General features: G+C 45.2%; 1 protein-coding gene across 2 annotated transcripts in view; it reads left to right on the top strand.

Annotated features, from left to right (window-relative positions):
- The window catches only part of PAFAH2 (platelet-activating factor acetylhydrolase 2, 40kDa), a 48165-nt gene extending 29830 nt beyond the window's left edge, over nt 1-18335 (top strand). For both annotated transcript variants that reach the window (XM_011981618.1, XM_011981617.1), the window contains exons 8-11: nt 2513-2604; nt 4954-5124; nt 6898-7052; nt 17087-18335. In XM_011981618.1, coding sequence (XP_011837008.1) covers nt 2513-2604; nt 4954-5124; nt 6898-7052; nt 17087-17181 — 513 coding nt within the window. In that variant the 3' untranslated portion in view covers nt 17182-18335. The remainder of the gene's footprint in view (nt 1-2512; nt 2605-4953; nt 5125-6897; nt 7053-17086) is intronic.
- Nucleotides 18336-23224: the final 4889 nt, after the last annotated feature.

Here is a 23224-nt window from a genome sequence, read left to right as displayed (position 1 = left end):
GGTGGAGATTGCAATGAGCTGAGACCACGCCATTGCACTTAGTCTGAGCAACAAGAGCAAAACTCCATCTCAAAAAAAAAAAAAAAAAAAATTTAGTTGGGCGTGGTGACGTATGCCTATAGTTCCAGCTACTCGGGAAGCTGAAGCACGAGAATTGCTTGACCTTGAGCCTAGGAGGTGGAGGTTGCAGTGAGCCAAGATCGTGCCACTGCACTGCAGCCTGGGTGACAAAGTGAGACTCTATCTCAAAAAAAAAAAAAAAATTGGAAAATGGCAGGCTACAGTCCAGTTAGAACAGTTAAGAGGGTAGCCTTCTGGGGGAAATACAGCATGAAAAAAAAGCTAAGTACATTTTCATCTATCAAATTGAGTAAGATCCAAAAATTGATTACTCACTCTGTTAACAAAGTTGTGGGCAAGTAGATATTCTCCTACATTGCTGGTGAGAACACAAATCGTCCCATGGAGAGCATTTGGCAATTGATATCATCAGCAGTACAAATGCATATGTTTCTTTGACCCAGTAATTTCCAGTTTGGGGAATTTATCCTACAAATAAATACCTGCACACTTGCAGCGTAATAGATGGACAGTGTTGTTCATTCCAGTGTTGTTTGTTATGGCAAAAGTTTGATAGTAATCTAAACGTTCACCAGTGAGGGAACTGGTTTAATTATGGGACAGTGGATGTGTTTACTTGGTTAATGCTAATTGCTAGAGTGTGTAAACCCCACATTTCAGTGGCTTAACACAGTAGAAATGTATTTCTCTCCTACATAAAGTTCAATATGGGTGCTCCTGTATAAGAGGCAACTCAGGGATCCCTGCTCCTTTTATAATTTCTTATGGCTCTACCCTCTCACAAAATTTGTGAATCCCAAATTTGTTGTTTGCATTAAGCCAACAGAATGGGAAAGGGCATAGAGGTTTGTATGAGACAATTTATGGACCAGGTCTGGAAGTAGAGATAGCACTTTTGCTCACATTCTGTTGGCTAGAACAATCACAAGTCCTTGTCTAACTGCTGGGAAATAGTTTAGCTGTGAGACCAGGAACAAGAGGAAAAGATTTGGTGATCGGCTAGCTGTCTGTCCCATGGCCAAGTCGCTGTGAAAAAGGATGTGGAAACTCTTTATGTACTAATGTTTTTATGTACAAAAAGATACACCGCCGCGTGTATGAAAAGGGGGAAAGTGTATATTCAAGTTGACCTATGAATATAAGCAATCTCCTCAGGGACACATGAGAAACTGTTACCTGTTTGGAGGTAGGTGGCGGGCAACCATGTAGAAAAAAACAGGGTAAGTGGGAGACTTCTTTGTATACCTCTGATTTTAGAGGTTTTTTAAATGCTGAAGAGGCCATCCAACCAAGGTGCTGATCTGAGGGTACTGAGTGAAGGGGGAGGATTTAGGTACAAAGCCTTGGAATAGACACTGGGGAGAGCAGAGCAAAAGTTCAGAGCAGAGCCTGGGCCGTAGAGCCTGGAGAGGCCTCCTGAGCCCCTTAGCGAGCAGCTGCAGTGGCTTTTTATATAACCATACCCTGAAGGCTTCTGGGGATGACCAGAAATAGATATGTGCGGAGCATGTTAGCGTGCACAGACTCACTCTTCCCTTGACTTTGGATAAAAATCACGACAGATATCCAGAGAGGAAGGAGAACCTGCCCTCGCTTCTGCACAAGCAGTCTTTGCTCCAGAGCACAATGGACGGGCAGCAGGAGCATCCCTGTTTCACCCTCAGTTCAGTCCATGTGTCATGGACCCTTGGACCAGTTTATAAGGTGGAGATTCTGGAGGATGGAGGAGGCTCTTATTCTGAATGTGCTCATAAACCAATGGGTCAATGTGGAATCTGACCATTTTGAGCCATTCATGTCTTCATAGATGGTTGTTTTTTGTTTTTTGTTTTTTGTTTTTTTTTGAGACAAGGTCTCACTCTGTAACCCAGGCTGGAATGCAGTGGTGCAATCATGGCTCACTGCAGCCTCAACCTCCTGAGCTCAAGCAGTCCTCTCACCTCAGCCTCCTGAGTAGCTGGGACCATACGCGTACACCACCATGCCCAGATAATTTTTGTACTTTTTTGTAGAGACAAGGTTTTGCCATGTTTGAGCCCTGGCTGGTCTCAAACTCCTAAGCTCAAGCAATCCGCCCGCCTTGGCCTCCCAGAGTGTTGGGATTATAGGCATGAGCCACTGCACCTGGCCTATTCATGGATATTTGAATGTCTACCCTGGTCCACTATTGTTAGGTGGTGAGATTACAAAAGTAAACATGAAAAGTATGGTTTTCACAATTCCTGCCTACACAAGGCTGTTCAGTCTAAGGATTGCTTGACTGTTGCCCCTTCCATAGGCGAGAGATTCTTGATAGTGTGGTGTTGGTGGACTCACTTGCTGTATTGTGCCTTTGGCCTCATTGCATCACATTTCTTCCTCTTGTTCCTGATGAATTCCTAAAGAAGCAGTCCTGAGTTTCTGACTTGGCTAAGTTCTCCGCTTTCCTCAGGGCAACATTGACATGAGCCGTGTGGCTGTGATGGGACATTCATTTGGAGGGGCCACTGCTATTCTGGCTTTGGCTAAGGAGATCCAATTTCGGTGAGTTTCCTAGTAGTGTTGCTGTGCTTAGCTCCATACACCATTTATTCATTTAGCAAGTATTTGTTACACAAGTACTATATTCTTGGCACTGTTTAGGGACTGAGGATTCAGTGGTTAAACAAGAAAACAAGATCTCTGATTTCATGGGATTATATTATTGTGGGAGGAGACAGAGTAGTGAAAAAGCCAATAGATAATAAAATCCCCGTGACCAAAGTGCAATGAAGAAAAATAAGGCTGAGCATGATGGCTCACTCCTGTAACCCCAGATCTTTGGGAGGCTGAGGCAGGAGGATTGCTTGAAGCCAAGAGTTTGTGATCAGCCTAGGAAACATCACAAGACCCCGTCTCTACAAAAAATTTAAAAAAGGAAAAAACAAAACTTAGCCAAGTGTTATAGTGCATGCCTGTAGTTCCAGCTACTTTGAAGGCTGAGGCAGGGGGATCACTTGAGCCCAGGAGTTCGAGGTTACAGTGAGCTCTGACCGCACCACTTTCAGCCTGGGCAGTAGAGCAAGACCCTGTCTCAAAAAAAAACAGAGAAAAGAAAACAGGCTGATATGTCTCTGAGAAAGTGAAACCAAGACTGGAAAGGCAAAGAAGCCAGCTGTGTGAAGATCTAGAGGAAGATATTTCCAGCCAGCAGGAATAGCTAATGCAAAGGCCCTGCGGTGGAAAGAAGCTTTTTGTGTTAGGGTGGGAGGAGCATAGTGAGTGAGGGGGAGGCAATTTAGGCTGTGATCAGAAAGAGAAGCAGGGGCCAGATCACGGGGTCGTTTGGCCAGCGTAAGGAGGTGTAGATTTTATTCTAAGTATGATGGGAAACTGTTGAAGATTTTCAACAGAGAAATATCAGTCTTACATTTTAAAAGATCCTTCTGGCTACTGTGTGAAGAATGGATTGTAGCAGGACAAGACTGAAAGCCTAGAGGCTCGTTAGAGAGATGCTGTTTCAGAGTCAGCATGAGAGATGATAAATTTACATCAGGATTGAGATAGTGGGATGGAGAGAAGTGACTGGAGTCAGGATATGTTTTAGAGTTGTCAGGACTTGGTCATGTGGGAGGTGAAGGAAAGAGAGGAAATCCAGGTTTTTAGTTTTATTTTTTTCCCTTTGAGACAGGGTCTTGCTCTGTTGCCCTATGCTGGAGTGCAGTGGTACAGTCAGCTCCCTGCAGCCTCAACCTCCTAGGCTCAAGTGATTCTCCTGCCTCAGCCTCTCAAATAGCTGGGACTACAGGTACATGCTACCATGCCCTGCTAATTTTTAAATTTTTCTTTTAAGAGATGGTGTCTTGCTCTATTGCCCAGGCTAGTCTTAAACTCCTGGGCTCAAGTGATCCTCCTGCCTCAGCCTCCCAAAGTGCTGGGATTATTGGGATGAGCCATCATGCCCAGCCCAAGGTTTTTCATTTGTGTATCTATTATTTGAGTGGAAGATCATTGTCCTTTATTGAGATGGAGAAGAACAGAGGAGCATTTCAGGGGTCTGAGGAGGGAAATGGCTAAATCTTAAGGCCATAATATTGCCCTTGGTGACATGGTTTTGCTGTTGGCACCAAGGAGGCTTTTCTTGACCTCACATAGAACCTTGTGCAATTGGGGCACTAAGCTATATTGTTTTGCCACCTTGTGTGTTCTATCTTCCCTGCTGGACTGGGAGCTCCATGAGAACAAGAACACTCATTTATGTCTATATCCAAAGCACATAGTAGACACTCAATGAATATTGAATGAATGAGTAATTAAATGAATGAAGTGCCATTCTATGGATCTCAGGTCAGTCACCTGAGAGTAGATCTTGGAGAAGAGGGAGAGCTGATCCTTGTTCTCAGGGAGTTTGAAATCTAGAAGGGCTGGGTGCGGTGGTTCACGCCTGTAATCCCAGCATTTTGGGAGGCCGAGGCGGGCGGATCACAAGGCCAGGAGATCGAGACCATCGTGGCTAACACGGTGAAACCCCGTCTCTATAAAAATACAAAAAATTAGCCTGGCGTGGTGGCAGGCGCCTGTAGTCCCAGCTACTTGGGAGGCTGAGGCAGGATAGTGGCGTGAACCCCGGGAGGCAGAGCTTGCAGTGAGCCAAGGTCTCGCCACTGCACTCCAGCCTGGGCGACGAGCAAGACTCCGTCTCAAAAAAACAGAAATCTAGAAGGATCTTTGGTGAAAAGTAAAAGTGATCCCTATCTAAGATCCTAACTGAAGGCCATGGGCCCTGGTACCCCCTTCCTGGCTTTCTGAGCCTTTACCCCACTAGAGGGAGGAATTCCGCCCTTCCCTCCACCACCCTAACTATTCTTGCCTGGGATTCCGCATGGCAACTCCAAATGTCTGGTCCTGTTCCAGGTGTGCAGTGGCTCTGGATGCTTGGATGTTTCCTCTGGAACGTGACTTTTACCCCAAGGCCCGAGGCCCTGTGTTCTTTATCAATACTGAGAAATTCCAGACAATGGAGAGTGTCAATTTGATGAAGAAGATATGTGCCCAGCATGAACAGTCTAGGATCATAACTGTTCTGTGAGTAAACCACAAGGTCGTGATCCCAGTGCCCTCTCCATTTGCCATTTGCTGTGGTGCCCTTAACTTCTGGATTATCCAGAACTTTCTACCCATTAGTATAGGATACCTGAATACTTCCTGAATTGCAAAGAATTTAGAATTTTTCTGTCTGTCCTTCTTCTCCACTAAGCTCCATCTACAGTGACTTATTCCATAGTTTTTCTGACTTTTTGACAGGATTTACCTAGTGCTTTCTGAAAAAGGGGATTATGGGATTGCGTGTTGGAAAGGAAGTGGTGTGGGTTTGGGTAAGTTCCAGAGATTGCTAGCCTCATTTGGGAATTTTATTGGATCATTGGAAGAATGTGAATATATAGACCTTTGATATTCACCAGACACATTTCTAGAGACCTTCATGAATACCAGAATCACAGATCACTGTTAACATATGTTGTCTTCCATAAACCATCTATATTCTGGTCAAGAGAAGCCACATTTTCTTCACTTCCATCATCAGCACTATCAGTTGGTTTCCTTTTGGGAGCCATTTTTCACAGGGAAAAAAACATTTTTAGTGACTTTAAGAAATGTTCCACATGTGGGAGGTGATATTGAGCCACAGATGTCGGGCTGAGATCTCACGGACTGCTCCTGCCCTGCAGTCGAGCCCAGCAGCACACAGGATTCAGGGATCCATCTGGTTCCTATTTCAGCAGAACGACAAGTGACTGCATGCCATGGACCTTTGGCGTCACTGGGTAGTTGAAATGCCAAATCTAGAGCCCTTGAGCACTGGGGCTGCATGGCTGGTAACTTCTTCCCTTGCTCATCTTGGTCCCGGCCCTCTTTCCTAGGGCCACCCCTCCTCCTTCCGTTAGGTTTCATGGCAGTGGACACTGCCTGAATGCTTCCCCAGGTCACGTTCAGGATAATTGTGACCAGGAGGGAAGGGAGGTGAGGCCAGTTGGGAAGGGGTCACTCAGGGGACTTAACACCTGGCAAGGTATCATTTATTCAACCAAGTGCTGGATACTCAAGTATCCCATATATTATTCTATATACCTTTTTGTGTGCCTTAACTAATGCATTTTTTAAAGTCAGTTTTTCTGTGATATCAGACAAATACTTTAGCATTTAAATTCTCTTTCTCTCACTGAATTTACTAGTGAATTCAGTTATGAATAATTTAGCCCAAAATTAACCTAGTGAGGATTTTACCTGCAAATTAAATGTATCTAGTGCCAAAGGACTTAAGTTCTAACCCAGGAACCCCCTTTTACAAAGCACTTACTCTTACTTTTCTGATTGTTTAAATAAAGGCAAGTAATTCCTTTTCCCTCTTCACTCTGTGGGACAGTTCTGAAGAATAACTTAATTTGTTTTGTGAATGGTTTGAAATTCACCGGGCAAAAGCCACAGCTAATAGATTATAGTAACATAGAGACGCCACGTGCCACAGACCCCACCTCCTTGCTTCTGTCTCTGCTCCCGCTAGCTCAGCCTTTTCCCTGCACTGCCAGGCATTGTAGTCTAGGGGTCAAGCTACCTTTGAAGCCAGACACATCTGGCTTCAAATACTAACTCCACCCCCAACTACTTGTATGACCTGACCCTAAGCAGATTATTTCTTTCCTTGGATTCTGTCAAGGGGGAAAATACTTCCCTTACAAGGTTGCTGTGAAAATAAAGTGTGATAATGCATGAAAAACACCTTGCACATAGTAGGTGCCTAACACACATCTGTATGCCCTCGCCGCCAGACCCCTGCCAGTTGTTTTTCTTTTCCCCTAGTGGTTCTGTTCATCGGAGTCAAACTGACTTTGCTTTTGTGACTGGCAACTTGATTGGTAAATTCTTCTCCACTCAAACCCGTGGGAGCCTGGACCCCTATGAAGGGCAGGAGGTTATGGTGCGGGCCATGTTGGCCTTCCTGCAGAAGCACCTCGGTAAGGAGAAAACTGGGGCTTTTGGGGCAACCGTGGGGTCCCTTAGATTTCCTTGCAGCAGAGTGAAATCTCTGACATGTCTGGGATCTGGGAAGGAGATTTATGGCAAGTGGAAAACCTGAGTGAAGGAGAGAGTTACATAGAATTACAGAAAAAACAAGGCCAGTTGCAGTGGCTCATGCCTAGCACTTTTGGGGGTTGAGGTGGGAGGATGGCTTGGGGCCAGGAGTTCGAGATCAGTCTGAGCAACATAGTGAGACTCTATCTTTACCAAACAAACAAACAAACAAACAAACAAATTAGCTGGGTGTGGTGGCACACACCTATAGTCCCAGCTACTCGAGAGGCTATGGTGGGAGGATCGGTTAAGCCCAGGAGGTCTAGGCTGCAGTGAGCCATGATCGCACCACTGAACTCCAGCCTGAGCAACAGAGCAAGACCCTGTCTCTAAATAAATAAATAATTAAACAAATAAATAAGAAAAAACACTTAACTGAAAGTTTGGAGATTCTGACTATCTTGCTTGCAGAATGACTTTGGCCTAGTCATTTAACCTCTCTGAACCTTGGTTTCCTCCCTGTAAATGGAGTATTCGCCTCTCTCTACTCCACCACCTCTCTCCTTACCCGGACTCATTATTACCCACCTTATCTGCATCGTAGGGGAGCTTATGAGGATGACGGGCTAAATTTATGGAAGTATTTTAAAGAAACAAAGCATGGAAGGACTATGAATAATGTCATCAGTCACAGAGCAGCTAAAGGGCCAGACCTGCAGAGGTCCGTGGTCCAGCTTCCACCCAGAGGAGGCATCCTCTTACTAAGCTTTATTGGTTACAAAGACTAGAGGCTCACAAACTCAGCTTGAGAAAAAAAGGGGAGTTTGTTTATGAGACTGCACCTGGACTGGGTGGGAGCGCAGTTATAGAAATCAGGGTGGCTAGCAGGACTGACTTTTCTTTCCGTCTGTCTCATGGGGTCAGTCTCTCTGTTTTCCTCTCATGACATCTCTTTTTCTTTGTTCCATTATGCATTTTTTTTTCTGCTCTGTGGTTTTTCTCACTGATAGCAGCTGTTTATTCCGTTTCTACTTCCTCATAGCTTGAACCACTTAGAGTGTGTTCCCTCTAGCTTGTGGCATCTTTTCATCTTCAGCTCCCACTGCTCACTGCCGTATTTTTTTTTTTTTTTTATTTCTTTGAATAGATTCTCAAGAGAGGCAATTTGATTGTATCAGCTCCTCTTTGCCTGCCAGAACACACTGTAGCCCTGTCCCAGCGAGGCTCCAACGCTCTCTGCATCAGAGGTCCCTTTCTGATCCCTTAGCAGGTGCTGTGTGCAGGGCAGTTTCCACGAGAAAGGAACCAGGCTTGCCTGAATTTCGAAGGTTTGCCTTTAACATAAGAGCAAGATCTCCCACTTTGTAACCCCCCCTCTACTTGCCCAGATTAACCCCTCAAGAGCTACCCAGAGAAGCCTAAGATGGCACCTGGCAGTTCCCTAGATATTTGAAGTCACCTATGCTGGTCCTCTCTGAGTGTTCTGTTTATTAAGCTAAATGTTCGTGGTACCTCCACCTTTCCCTGCTCAGTTCCCCATGTTGCTATTTGTTATCCCCTTCCTTTGGAGTCACTGTTTTTTGGTGCTCCTTCTGAAGTGTGGTGCCCTGGCTGGGCGTGTTAGCTCACATCTGTAATCCCAGCTACTTTGGGAGGCTGAGATGGGAGGATTGCTTGAGGCCACGGGTTTGAGACCAGCCTGGGCAACATAGTGAGACCCCGTCTCAACAAAAAAATAAATAAAATTAGCCAGGTGTGGTGGCATGTGCCTATAGTCCCAGCTACTCGGGAGGCTGGGGTGGAAGGATCACTTGAGCCTGGGAGGTCAAGACTGCAGTGAGCCAAGATCGTGCCATTGCACTCCAGCCTGGGCAATAGAGTGATACCATCTCCATAAAATAAATAGATAAACTGTGGTGCCCTGACTTGACTATAATGTGTTAGATGTGGTCTGACTGGTGCTGTCCTGGACAGTCACTTCTGTGCTCTGTTTTGTTTTGTTTGAGATGGAGTCTCACTCTGTTGCTCAGACTGGAATGCAGTGGTGCAATCTCAGCTCACTGCAATCTCAACCTCCTGGCTTCAAGTGCTTCTCCGGCAATTCTCCTGCCTCAGCCTCCCAAGTAGCTGGGACTACAGGCATGCACCACCACACCCAGCTACTTTCTGTATTTTTAGTAGAGGCAGAGTTTTGCCATGTTGGCCAGACTGGTTTTGAACTCCTGACCTCCAGTGATCCACCTGCCTCGGCCTCCCAAAGTGCTGGGATTACAGGTGTGAGCCATCGCGCCTGGCCACCTCTGTGCTCTGGACACTAGGCTTTTAGTTGGATGACCTGAGTGCATTCACATTCCTCACAAGTGTACAACAAACTTAGCCTGGATTGAGTTTGCATTGAAAACACATCTGTCTTACGCATTTATTGACTTTTTGGAAGTAAATTTTCATTTTTCTATTTCTGCCTGTTCGTTTCATCTTGCACATCATGAGCCTTGATTCCATTCTGTGTTTGGAGACCTTAGGGTCAATAAGAGATTTAGGGCATCATTCTTATCACCTGGCAAGTAGGGAATGGACCCATGTCTCAAGACTTTGATGGTGCCTGACTGCCTGGTCCTCAGCCCTCTTTCCCTGTCTCTTCATAGGCACCATGTCATTATAAAAGCTTAAGATGAAAGATGATAGGAAGCCCACCATGGCACGATTGTGCTCCCTTTAAAAGCAATACCCGTTGAGCTAAGATACTCACTGTTAGAGACCAGCAGACATGGAAATGGGGTAGGAGGCACTTAGACTGAAGGAAGATTGTTGAGGACTTACTTTATGCCAGGCCTTCTGCTTCTACTTTATCGTGGTAATTCTAGAGATAGCCCTTTCCAGAAGATACCTTTATTTTTGACTCCATTTTACAGGGGAGGATACCGAAGCATAGGAAATTAAATAATTTCTTCAAGCTTATCTGGTTATCAAGTGGCAAAGCCAATATGTAACCTAAACTGGCCAGTTCCAAGGCCCATGCCCTTAGTCACTTCACTATGCCGGCGGTGACTCTGAGTGATAAGTTCCATGGCCACAGTAGGCACTCAGTCTTTAGACTGTCCACACGGAGGACAGTCGCCTAACTTTGACAGGAGTGGAAGAACAGCTAGGAAAGGAGGCTTCCTTGACAACACAATGCTTGCCTTTAATCTTAGCAGAGGGTTCACAGGCAGGAAAGGGCGAAGGTCTTCTGGACAGAAGGCACAAATGCTTGAGTGGGCCTGGTCAGGATTGGGAAACTGTGCTTAGTGTATCTGGAGCTCAGGAGAGTGAATTGTTGAAAGACAAAGATAAAGAAGTGGGCAGAAGCCAGACGAAGATGCCCACTTCGAATTTGCTGAAGTGAGTTTGAATGTTATTCCACAGGCCGTCAGGAGCCCCTGGTGGGTTTTAAGCAGGTGAATGTCGTGTTTAGACTTGTGCTCGCAGTCTGGTGCGTTGTGGAGGATGGGGCAAGGTGAGAGGCAGGGAGCTTTTAGGTAGGAGGTTCTTGCACTAATCTGGGTGATAAGAGATAAGGCAGTCTGAAAAAGTCGGGCGCAGTGGCTCATGTCTATAATCCCAGCATTTTAGGAGGCTGAGGCAGGAGGATTGCTTGAGCCTAGGAGATTGAAGCTGCAGTAAACTGTGATTGTGCCACTGTACTCCACCCTGAGTAACACAGTGAAACCCTGTCTCAAAAGAAAAGAAAAAGGCCAAGCGTCTGGGCTTGGGCTAATTAGCTTTACAAAGAGAGAAAAGCTTTTAGTAGCCACATAGTACATTGTCACATGGGAAACTAAAATAGGCTATAAGTGGCTCAGCTGAACCTCTCACTCTGAAAAAAATCCTTCTGAGAGCACTAGTTTGGCTGCTCTGGGGATATGATCTTCTATGAAGACTGGTGCTTCCTTCGTATTAACTCCATGCAGCTCCTGTCTGCACCTACTTTCCTCTCCCACTCTCCTGGAAGACTATTTCACACCTTCTTTCTCCTCAAACCTCTCACACCTCTTCCCTTATCCTGTCTCTCAGTTAACTTTGCCTCCCACTTCACCGAGAAAATGGAAGCACCCAGCACTTCCTCAGACTCCCAATACCACCTCTCCCCTCCTTCCTGTGTATAATCAGCTTTCCCTTCGGTTTCTAGAGTTCCCACCTCAGTTGCCTAATGAAGGCCAACCCCCCAACACGAGATTCCATCCTCTTCTGTCTGCTCAACATGATTGCGCCATGATTCTTCCCTCTTTATTTTATTTATTTATTTATTTATCTGGGACAGAGTTTCACTCTGTCGCCCAGGCTGGAAGGCTGTAGCCGCCATCTCAGCACACTGCAACCTCTGCTCCCAGGTTCAAGCGATTCTCCTGCCTCAACCTCCCGAGTAGCTAGGATTACAGTCACCTGCCACCATGCCCAGCTAGTTTTTGCATTTTTAGTAGAGATGGAGTTTTGCCATGTTGGCCAGCCTGGACTCAAACTACTGACCTCAAGTCATCCACCCACCTCGGCCACCCAAAGTGCTGGGATTATAGGCGTGAGCCGCCATGCCCAGCCCCTCTTTACTTTAGATCATCAATTTTTCCCTGTCTCGTGGTTCATTTCATGCTGAAGTTTCTCACAGAAAAAAATAATTTTCTCTTGACCTCAATATCCCCTGCACTTGCCACCCATCTCCCTGTTCCCCATCACAGCAAAACTCAAAAGAACGTCTGCCTTTGCTTTTTCTAATTCCACTCTTCCCATTCCCTCTTAACCCACTCCAGGCTTGCATCACAGTGCTCCATCAAAACCGCTATTGTCAGGGTCCCCAATGACCTTCACAACGCTAGCTCCAATAGTTCTCATTCCCCATCTTCTGGAACTCTCTGCAGCTTCTGATGCAGTTGATGGCCCCCTCCTCTGGGAAAACTCCATCTTCACTTCGGAGATCCACACTGTGGACTTTCTCCTATCTCCATGTTTGGGTATTTTCCATCAGCTGTGCTGCTTGCAGGGCCCAGTGCCTGGACCTCTTCTCATGGCTTTCCATGCCACCTCCATGCTGGGTACTCCCTCTGCCACTGCTCCCCATCTCTACTTAGTCATCTAATAGAAGTAACAAAAAAAAACCAATTTCAACTGCACTCTTTCCCTTCTTCATTAATAGTAGCTCCATCCTTCTACTCAGGTCTAAGTCTTCACCACCCCACAGCTACCATCCTGTCCAAATCATCTCTCATCCAAATTAGTGCAGTGGTTTCCTAACTGGTGGTCTCACTGCCACCCTTGCCAGTCCCTCCCCCTCACAGTCTTTTTTTTATTTGTATAAATGTAGGGGGTACAAGTGCAATTTTCTTACATGGCTATATTGCACGTGGTGAAGTCTGGGCTTTTAGTGTACCCATCACCCGAATAGTGAACATTGTACCCAGTAGGTAATTTTTCGGCCCTTGCCCCCTCCTACCTGCCCACCTTTTGGAGTCTCCAGTGTCTTATTTTTCTGCTCTGTTTGTCCGTGTGTACTCATCGTTTAGCTCCCACTTATAAGTGACAACATTCGGTATTTGACTTTCTGTTTCTGAGTTATTTCACCTGGGATAATGGCCTGCGTTTCTGCAAAATGTGATTTCATTCTTTTTTTTATAACTGAGTCGTATCCCATGGTATATCGGTACACCAGATTTTCTTTATCAGATTTTCTGTTGATGGGCGCTTAGGGTGATTCCATATCTTTGCTGCTGTGACTAGTGCTGTGATAAACATACACGTGCAGGTGTCTTTTTGGTGTAATGATTTCTTTCCCTTTGGGTAGATAGCCAGTAGTGGGATTGCTGGATCAAATGGTAGTTCTATTTTTAGTTCTCTGAGGAATCTCCATACCGTTTTCCATGGACGTTGTACTAATTTACATTCCTACCAACAGTGCATAAGCGTTCCCTTTTCTCCACATCCTCACCAACATTTATTGTTTCTGGACTTTTTAATAATGGCCATTCTGACTGGTGTAGTATCTCATTGTGGTTTTAATTTGCATTTCTCTGATGATTAGTGATGTTGAACTTTTTTTTTATATGTTTATGGGAAACTTGTATGTCTTCTTTTGAAAAAAATGTCTATTCATGTCCTTTGTTCACTTTTTTCTTTTTTTGAGTCCAGTTTCTGCAGAACACCTACTTTTTAATGGGATTATGTGGTTTTTTTTTTTCTTGTTGAGTTATTTGAGTTCCTTGTAGATTTTTTTTTGGGACGAAGTCTTGCTCTGCCACCCAGGCTGGAGTGCAGTGGTGTGATCTCGGCTTACTGTGACCTCTGCTCCCCAGGTTCAAGTGACTCTCCTCCCTCAACCTGCTGAGTAGCTGGGATTACAGGTGCCCACCACCATGCCTGGCTAATTTTTTTGTATTTTTAATAGAGACAGAGTTTCCCCATGTTGGCCAGACTGGTCTTGGACTCCTGACCTCAAGTGATCCACCAGCCTTGGCCTCCCAAAGTGCTGGGGTTACAGGCGTGAGCCACCGTACCCAGCCTTTCCTTATAGATTTTGGATATTAGCCCTTTGTTGGATATATAGTTCGGAAATATTTTCTTCCATTCTGTAGGTTGTCTGTTTACTCTGTTGATTGTTTCTTTTGTGGTACAGAAGCTTTTTAGTTTAATTAAGTCTCGTTTGTCTGTTTTTGGTTTTGTTGCATTTGCTTTTAAGGACAAATTCTTTACCTGAGCCAATGTCCAGAAGAATTTTTCTTCTAGGATTTTTATAGTTTCAAGTCTTATGTTTAAGTCTTTAATCCATCTTGAGTTAATTTTTATATATGCTGAAAGATATGGGTCCCATTTCATTCTTCTTCATATGGCGATCCAATTTTTCTAGCACCATTTGTTAAATAGGGTATCTTTTCCCCATGTATATATTTTTGTTGACTTTGACAAAGATCAGTTGGTTGTAGGTATGGGGCGTTTATTTCTGGGTTCTCTATTCTGTTTCATTTATCTATTTTTCTGTGTTTATACAAGTACCATGCTGTTTTGGTTACTATAACCTTGTAGTATAATTTGAAGTTGGGTCATGTGATGCTTCCAGCTTTGTTCTTTTTGCTTAGGATTGCTTTGACAGGCTCTTTTTTGGTTCCATATGAATTTGAGGACTTTTTTTCTAATTCTGTAAAAAATGACATTGGTAGTTTAATAGGAATTGCGCTGAATCTGTAAATTGCTTTGAGCATTATGGTCATTTTTAACAACATTGATTCTTCCATTCCATGAGTGTAGGATGTTTTTTCCATTTATTTGTGTCATCTACAATTTCTTTAATCAGTATTTTGTAGCTCTTTTTGTAGAGATCTTTCACCTCCTTGGTTAAAGGTATTCCTAGGTTTTTTTTTTGTGTGTGTGTGTGTGTGTGTGTTTGTTTGTTTGTTTTTTGTGGCCATTACAAATGGGATTGAATTCATGATTGGGTTCTCAGCTTGATTGTTACTGGTGTATAGAAATGCTACTGATATTTTTGTTTGTTTCCTCGTTAGTTTTTTATAGAGACAGTGTCTCACTTTATTGCCTGGGCTGGTCTCAAACTCCTGGGCTCAGGCGATCCTCCTGCTTCAGCCTCCCAAAGTGCTGGTGTTAACAGGCATGAGCCAGTGCACCCAGAAAAATCACCACCACTGATTTTTATACACCAGCTTGGTATCCTGAAACTTTACTGAAGAGTCATTTTATTTATTTATTTATTATTTTGGCTTCCTCAATCATGGTATTATTATTTATTTATTTCTCTTTGAAAAAGACGGAATGCATAACGAATTTGCATGTTATCCTTGTGCAAGGGCCGTGCTCATCTCTGTGTTATTCCAGTTTTAGTATATGTGCTGCTAGAGCGAGCACTAAAGAGTCTTTTCTTCATAGAGCAGCCAGAGTGATCCTTTTAGGAATTTAGTGAGATCTTCTCACTCCTCTGCTTTGAATTCTCTAGTGGCTCCCAGTCTCCTTAAAAGCCAAAGCCAGACTCGATTATCCTGCCAGGTATATGTCATGTGGCCCTCCATCCCTCCTGGCCTCCTCGCCTGCTGGTCTTCCCTTGGCTCACTTCACTCTCACCACATGAACCTGGAACGCACTAGGCACGCTGCTGCCTCAGGACCTTTGTACTGCTGCTCCCTTTGTCTAGAACATTCCTCTCAGATAGTCTCATGGCACACTCCCACTTCCTTCAAGCCTTGCCTCAAATCTCACCTTCTCAGTGAGGCCCACCCTGACCACCCTTTTTAAAATATTGGGCCAGCCGGGCACTGTGGCTCAAACCTGTAATCCCAGCACTTTGGGAGGCTGAGGTGGGTGGATCACCTGAGGTCAGGAGTTCGAGACCAGCCTGGCCAACATGGTGAAACCTCGTCTCTACTAAAAATACAAAAATTAGCGGGGCGTGGTGGCACATGCCTGTAGTCCCAGCTACTTGGGCTGGGGAGGCTGAGGCAGGAGAATCACTTGAACCTGGGAGGCGGAGGTTGTGGTGAACCGAGATTGAGCCACTGCACTCCAGCCTGGTGACAGAGCAAGACTCTGTCTCAAAGAAAAAAAAAAAACATTGGGCCCTTCCTTCCTCCCTTCACCCCAACCCCCAGCTACCACCAGCGCTTCTCTTAGCGGGCTCTATTTTTTTTCCATGGCACCCCTCCCCTTTTCACATCCTACATAATTTACTATGTTTGTTGTTTGTCTCTGCCTGCTAGATGATGAGCTCTGTGAGGACAGCAGTTTCCATCTGTTTTGTTTGTGGATATATTTTTAGCTCAAAGAACAGAGTGTGGCACATAATGGATGTGCTTATTGTTTTTTGAATTAATGACTATGTAGCGTTTATATGTTAGGACCTATGACATGCCAGGTTCCTGGCAGGGTGCTGGGAATCCAAAAATGCATGAGAGTGATCCCTGCCTTCTGTCCCAGAGTCTGTTTTGAGGAAGGCCACCATTCACCTGCTCAGCTTGCCCTGCTCCCTCAGCCTGAGGGCTTGGACCCTTTGTGCCTGTTCTTGCTGTGTAGTTACCCCTATCGGCTGTGAGCTCGGGGCCCCCTCTTGAGTCATTCCTGGGGTTACGCTGCTCTATGATGTTGCTGTCCTCTTGCTCCTGCCCTTCACTGAAGTGGTCCTGGATTTGCACCCACAGGCTGAGCTGTCAGACACTGCTTTTTGCGTAGTAACTTCCTTGAGCCTGGAACTAGACTTTTCATTTTCTCTGCCTTTTTTTTTTTTCCGAGACGTGGTCTTGCTGTTGCCCAGGTTGGAGTGCAGGGGCATTATCACAGCTCACTGCCGCCTCCAACTCCTTGCCTCAAGCAATCCTCCCATCTTGGCCTCCTGAGTAGGTAGGACTTCAAGCACACACCACCATACCTAGCTAATTTCTTTATTTTTTTGTAGAGTTGAGGTCTTGTTATGTTGTCCAGGCTGGTCTAGGAGTTCCTAGCCTCAAGTGATCCTCCTGCCTCAGCCTCCCAAAGCACTATGGTTATAGGCATGAGCCACCATGCCCATTCATCTCTGACCTGGATTTGAATTCTGTCTCTACCACTTAACAGCTGTAATGACCTTGGACAACTCAGGTAGCTTCCCTTAGCCTCAGTTTCCTGAATTATATGATAAGACTAGTAGTAATTATTAGTTCATAGGGATATGGTGAAAATTAAATGAAACTATGAATGTAAAGCATTTAGTACAATCCCTAGAATGAATTCTCCATCAATAAATGTTACCCTCTGTTATTGTTATTGAATTGTTATGGATTATGTAAGTGATTTATAAAGGCACTGAATAAATCATAGTTATCCTTACCACCACCACCACACAACCCCACCAAAATCAGTCCTTTTGGTATCCCAGGGCTCCGCTCTCTAGGATGACCCCCTCAATGCATGTTAGCTACTCTTTGACCAAACCTCACAATCATTTGCCTAGTGTTCCTGTTTTTTTCCTATTCAGACCTGAAAGAAGACTATGATCAATGGAACAACCTTATTGAAGGCATTGGACCGTCGCTCACCCCAGGGGCCCCCCACCATCTGTCCAGCTTGTAGGCACAACTGGCCGTTTGTAAAGTCACTTCAGCCAAGTTTTCATTTGGGAGCTACCCAAGGGCACCCATGAGCGCCTATCAGAAAGTGATCAACGTGACCCCTTTTCACAGATTGAAAGGTGTAATCACACTGCTGCTTGGATAACTGGGTACTTTGATCTTAAAATCACTTTGGGACTGGGATCACTTGCTGATTGACAAACAGACTTTCTGGGGCCTTGATGGAGTGGGGAACAAGTGGTAGAGTGGGACTGGGGGAGACCCAGGCCCCGGGCTGAGCACTGTGAGGCCTGGATGAGAAGACTCAGCCCAGCGAGCTCATTCCCTCACCTCCGGTCAGTGCTGCTGCTTCAGTGGAAGAGATGAAGCCAAAGGATAGAGTGAAAATCCCTACCTTCAGAGACTCTAGCCCAGCCCAACACCATCTCTTCCTACCTTGTAGCCCTCTCCCTCCTCAGGGTCACTTGTTGAAGAAATTTATGTAAATTTCTAGGGTATGAGCCGTGATCACATTTTCTTTTTATTTCCAAGTCTTCTCATTGTATGGAACATAGTGCTACTTATACTTACAGTAGTAAGTTATACTTGTGAGCCCACAGAGAGGCAGACAGCATGGCTCTCACAACACAGGGAGAAAAACTGAGGTACAAAGAGATACCTCAGAAGCTCTGGATTCTTTGGGGGTTTTGCTAAAAGTGTATCTTGATAGGAAACAACGCAAGCATGTTGAGATGGTGAAGATGACTCGACAACAGTGTTAAATGGCCATTTGCACAGGCCTTTGCCACAACAGAGAAGTAGTTTGGTCAGTTAAAACTTAGCTGCAGCCTGGGCAGTACAGCCAGACCCCATCTTAAAAAAAAAGAAGGCTGGGCGCGGTGGCTCATACCTATAATCCCAGCGCTTTGGGAGGCCAAGGTGGGCAGATCACTTAAGGCCAGGAGTTCGAGACCACCTGGCCAGCATGGCAAAACCCCATCTCTATTAAAAATAAGAAAAATTAGCCTGGCGTGGTAGCAGGCGCCTGTAATCCCAGCTACTCTGGAGGCTGAGGCAGGAGAATCACTTGAACCCAGGAAGCAGAGGTTGCAGTGAGTCAAGATCGTGCCATTGCACTCCAGCCTGGGCGACAGAGCAAGACTCTGTCTTAAAAAAGAAAGAATGAAAGAAAGAGAGAGAGAGAGAGGGAGGGAGGGAGGGAGGGAAGGAAAGAGAGAGAAAGAGAAAAAGAAAGAAAAGAAAAGGAAAGAAAAAAAGAAAGAGAAACATTTTAAATAAATAAATTTAAAAACCCAGAAGGAAACTCCCAGAGAGGCCTAGGAGTACCTTGGTCATTTTTCTTGCCTCAAATATTATAAACCTCCAACTCGCTCAGAATCAGGGTGCTTTTATTGTCTGTTTTCTGGCTCTGAGGACCTCGCCCCAAATTTAAGTCAGATACAGACTGAATTTCCATTCTGTTCCATTTATAATGTGAATGATATTAATACTCTTGTTTGCTTAATGTTATGTTGGAATTTTCTGTTTAATGTGCAGTAGAGCAAGATGGAGAGCCATCTGGAATTGACTTCCTTCTGTCTTTCTTCTGTGTTCGCTTACTACTTGGACCCATGTGGGAAAAAAACTTTAAAAGGAAGGAAGTCTTCTTAGGGATCCAGTTCAAAGCTATTTGGGGGCATCAGACTGAAACTCCCCTCTACACTACTCAAGACTTCGTGCCTCAGTCCAAGTAGGCAAGAGCAAAAGGGAAATGCATCTCTACACAATGGCCCATGGTCAGGGCCACCAGAGCAAACTGGGCCTAGGTCTCCACCTGTCAATGGCTGGCCATTTTAAGAGGTGAAACAGCAGATCGTTGAGGCTATGGGGGAGGATCTGTGAATTCCCATGAGACATGGCGTAAGCAGCGTGTCATTAAAGCCCTGGGCTCTAGAGTTACAGAGCCTGGTTTTGAGTCCTGGCTCCACCACTGCCAACTGGGTAAATTTGAGCAAATGGTATTCTCTTTCTTATCTCAGCTCCTGTGTTTCTAAAATGAGGATCTGCATTATGAATAGTTAGGGGGATTAAGTGAGAGGATGTATAACCCATGGGTTCCTTGAAAGTATATTTCCTACCTTCCAAACATGAGATTTTTTTCTAGTTATAATTTTTCTTTTCTAGCTTGATTGCTTTGTGGTCAGAGAAAATGACCCATATGGTTTCCATCCTTCAAAATTTATTGAAACTTGGTAGTTGGCCTAGTGTGAGATCAATGTTGTAAATGTGCCATGTATGCTTAAAAAGACCATATATTCTGAAGAATTTGTTGGCTTACTCTTTTACTCAAGAACACATCATAGATTTCTGTCTTTTTTTTTTTTTTTTTTTTTTTTTTTTTGAGACGCAGTCTCACTCTGTCACCCAGGCTGGAGTGCAGTGGCATGATCTCAGCTTACTGCAGCCTTCGCCTCCCAGGTTCAAGCAATTCTCCTGTCTCTGCCTTCTGAGTAGCTGGGACTACAAGTGCATGCCACCACGCCCAGCTAATTTTTGTATTTTTTTAGTAGAGATGGGGTTTCATCATATTGGTCAGGCTGGTCGCAATCCCCTGACCTCAGATGATCCACCTGCCTCGGCCTCCCAAAGTGCTGGGATTACAGACATGAGTCACCACACCCAGCCCATAGATTTCCTTCTCTAAGAGCATAGACATATATAAAATGGGGTCTTTGAACTACCACATGGGCACCAGAGCCCCTCAGCACTTGCAGAACCAACTGTAGGCCAATCCTGAGCATACGCCACCCTTGTGCTGGTTCCACAAATGCTGAGAGGCCGGTTCTGGCAGTAGCACGTGAGACCCAGCTTCTACCTTAGCTCCATAAATAACACAAGTAACTTTTACAAAACTGTGAACAAGAGACCTGGAGCCTCCCTAGTGAAGGGAGTGTTTCAGAAACTAGATCCCTTTCTTTCATTCAATTCATGTTCTGGTAATCACTCATTTATCCAGCAAACACTGGAGTATGTGAATTTTCCATATAATTGAAAATTATCCTAGAGGCAGCAAAATATAATATTGATTATTTTGAATGGTAGTTCTACCAAAAAGATAACACACATACTTTTTAATCAAAGTGAGCTGACCTCATTCAACCTTTTAGGATGTTCCAATCAGGATAGACTAGGTTGTTTGGTGGTAACAGGCAACTCCAAAAACAACAAAAGTTTATTTCTTGCCCATGCCACTCGTGCTCTTTGATTGGCTGCAGGCTCCGCTGTGCATTATTTTTATCCTCACTCTAGGATCCAGGCTGGTAGAGCTGCCATTATCAGGAAGTGTTGCTGTTCACCATGGTGGAGCGGGAAGAAAGCCGGATGAATCACCTGCTAGCTTTGAGAGCTTCTGCCCAGGAGTGACTCTCGTTATTTCTGTTCATGTGTCATAAGCCAAAGCACGTCCTGTGGCCATTCCTAACATCCCATGCCATCCCAAGAGAGCCAAAATATTTGTGACCAGGTCTCATGTCAGAGAAGTGGTGCCCTCTGATGTAGGAAGGTGCGGAAAGCTGTTTGACCTGCATGGGGTTGCCCTCTGTGCTGCATTGCTGTTCAGAGTTGGTCTTGTCTCACTTGTGGTCAGGCTGCAACCGTCGCTCTTCAGTGCACCAGCCCCTAGCAGCCCTCCCTGGCCACTTCAAGTTTATGACTCTCGATGTGCAAGGGACTGATAAATCAGCCACATTATTTAAAACTGTGTCTAAGGGGAAACAAGGCAGTCAGTGAGCGAGGGTTTTAGGGACTCTCTTGCAGCTAAGGTATGTCACCTTTAGTGCACCTCTGACTGCTCCAGAAGGGGTATCACGAGGCCTTTGGTCCCTCGTTCTGGTTTTTGGTTAGCTTCCAGGGGACTGAAGGACACTTGATAACTGGCCTTTAGATAAGCAAGGAAATCCTGGTGGTAACTGACATGTACTGATAAATTGCATCCTAGTGAATCTTTTCCAGAAAGAGAATGTCTTGTGTTTCTTTGGCATCTTCTCGTTCCCCATCCCACTGCAGGACTCTGTGCCTATGGAGGCCTCCTAGTGATATAATGTGAAGTTTCTGTGCATGGGATAGTAAGCCAGTTAGGAAGGAAGGTAAGTAGTAGCCCTTCCACTTCTGGACTTCTCAGACTAAGGCTGGTTGGATTCTTGCTGTGTCCCTAACACAATCCCCGAGCCCCTTTCCACTATGCATGCTGACACAGCTCATCCTCTTGTCCTTCCTCAAAAATTCTGTTGGGCTCTTGAAATGCGAAATGATGGATTCCAACTCCCTGTCTTGACCTTGTGGGGACCTTCATCTACCCCCCTTTTTCCGGAGCACCACTTATCCCTAGGCCCACAAAGTGACAGGGACAGGAGAGGCCATACTGTATGTTTGGGACTCATCCTCATTAGGAAGCTCACTTTCTATCCCATCATAGCCAGGTGCAGAGGGCAGCTGTCCTTGGCCATAGCTGCAGGGCACAGTGACAATGAGGGTGCTAAGGATGATTGTAGCTGTGTGTCAGGACCGTGCTCTGGGCTGACATGCATCATTTCACTTCTCACTGTAACCCCACCAGGTCAGGTGGCATTGGCCTCATTTTATGTAGGAGGAAACAGAGGCTTCAAGAAGTGATTTCATCAGGCTCTCAGCAAGAATTTGGCAAAGCTGGGACGTAGGCATCAAAGTTTGAGGTTTTTTTTTGAGACGAAGTTTTGCTCTTGTTGCCCAGGCTGGAGTACAATAGCATGATCTCGGCTCACTGCAATCTCCATCTTCCAGGTTCAAGCGATTCTCCTGCCTCACCCTCCAGAGTTGCTGGGATTATAGGCATGCACCACCACGCCCAGCTAATTTTTGTATTTTTAGTAGAGATGGGGTTTCACCATGTTGGTCAGGCTGGTCTCGAACTCCTGACCTCAGGGGATCCACCCACCTCGGCCTCCCAAAGTGCTGGGATTACAGGCACGAGCCACTGCGCCCAGCCAAGGGTTTTTGTTTTGTTTTGTTTTCTTGAGATGGTCTCCTGTCACCCAGGCTGGAGTGCAGTGGCGTGATCACAGCTCACTGCAGCCTCGACCTCCCAACCTCGATCCATCTGCGTTCCTCAGCCTCCTGAGTAGCTGGGACCACAGTCGCACACCAGCATGCCCGACTAATAAAATCTGAGCTCTTAATTACTGTACTATCAACCCTAATATACATACTTGGCTTTGCAGTTTCTCCCATTTCTTCAAAGTCTCAGGTATAGGGAATGTATTAATCTCATGACCAATTAACTAAAAAATACCAAGATCTTCAGCAACTTCTACATGACCTGTGTTAAGTTTCAGTGATATCCTCAGCGATATTGAGAAATGGGTTGGGGGAGAAAAACGGCTCCACCAGAAACTCTGGGTCAGGTACTTGGTGGATGGCGTGGAGGAGGTTGTTTGTTCTTTGTTTTTGAGACAGTCTCACTCTGTTGCCCAGGCTGGAGTGCAGTGGCATGATCACTGTTCACTGTACCCTCAACCTCCCAGCCTTAAGCAATCCTCCCACCTCAGCCTTCCAAGTAGCTGGGACTACAGGTGCATACCACCACACTCGGCTAATTTTTTGTTTATTTTTTGTAAAGACAGTGGTCTGTCTGTGTTGCCAGGGCTGGTCTCAAACTCCTGGGCTCCAATGATCCTCCTGCCTCGGCCTCCCAAAAGACTGGGGTTACAGGTGTGAGCAGTTCAGGGACTAAGAACACAGTCTTTGAAATCAGACAGCTCCAACACTATTAGCCCTGTGGCTTTATGCTAACCCATTCGCTTCTATGGCCTTTAATGTTCTTATTTGTAAAATGGGGATTCTAATAGTATTTAACTCATAAGGTGGTTGTGATAATTAAATGAAATAATGCAGGTAAAGCACTTAGCATGGTGGCTAGATTAAGGACTTAATAAACATTAGCTATTACCAGTCTTGTTTCATTTGGGCCTCCTTACATAGCTGTAAGGTTAGGTTCAGTGGGCCCTTGCACTCAATGGCCCCAGTGGTCT

The sequence above is a fragment of the Mandrillus leucophaeus genome, unplaced genomic scaffold (genome assembly GCF_000951045.1).
Source record: "Mandrillus leucophaeus isolate KB7577 unplaced genomic scaffold, Mleu.le_1.0 Scaffold23, whole genome shotgun sequence".
NCBI lineage: Eukaryota > Metazoa > Chordata > Mammalia > Primates > Cercopithecidae > Mandrillus > Mandrillus leucophaeus.
This window is presented reverse-complemented; position numbering and strand designations above follow the sequence as displayed.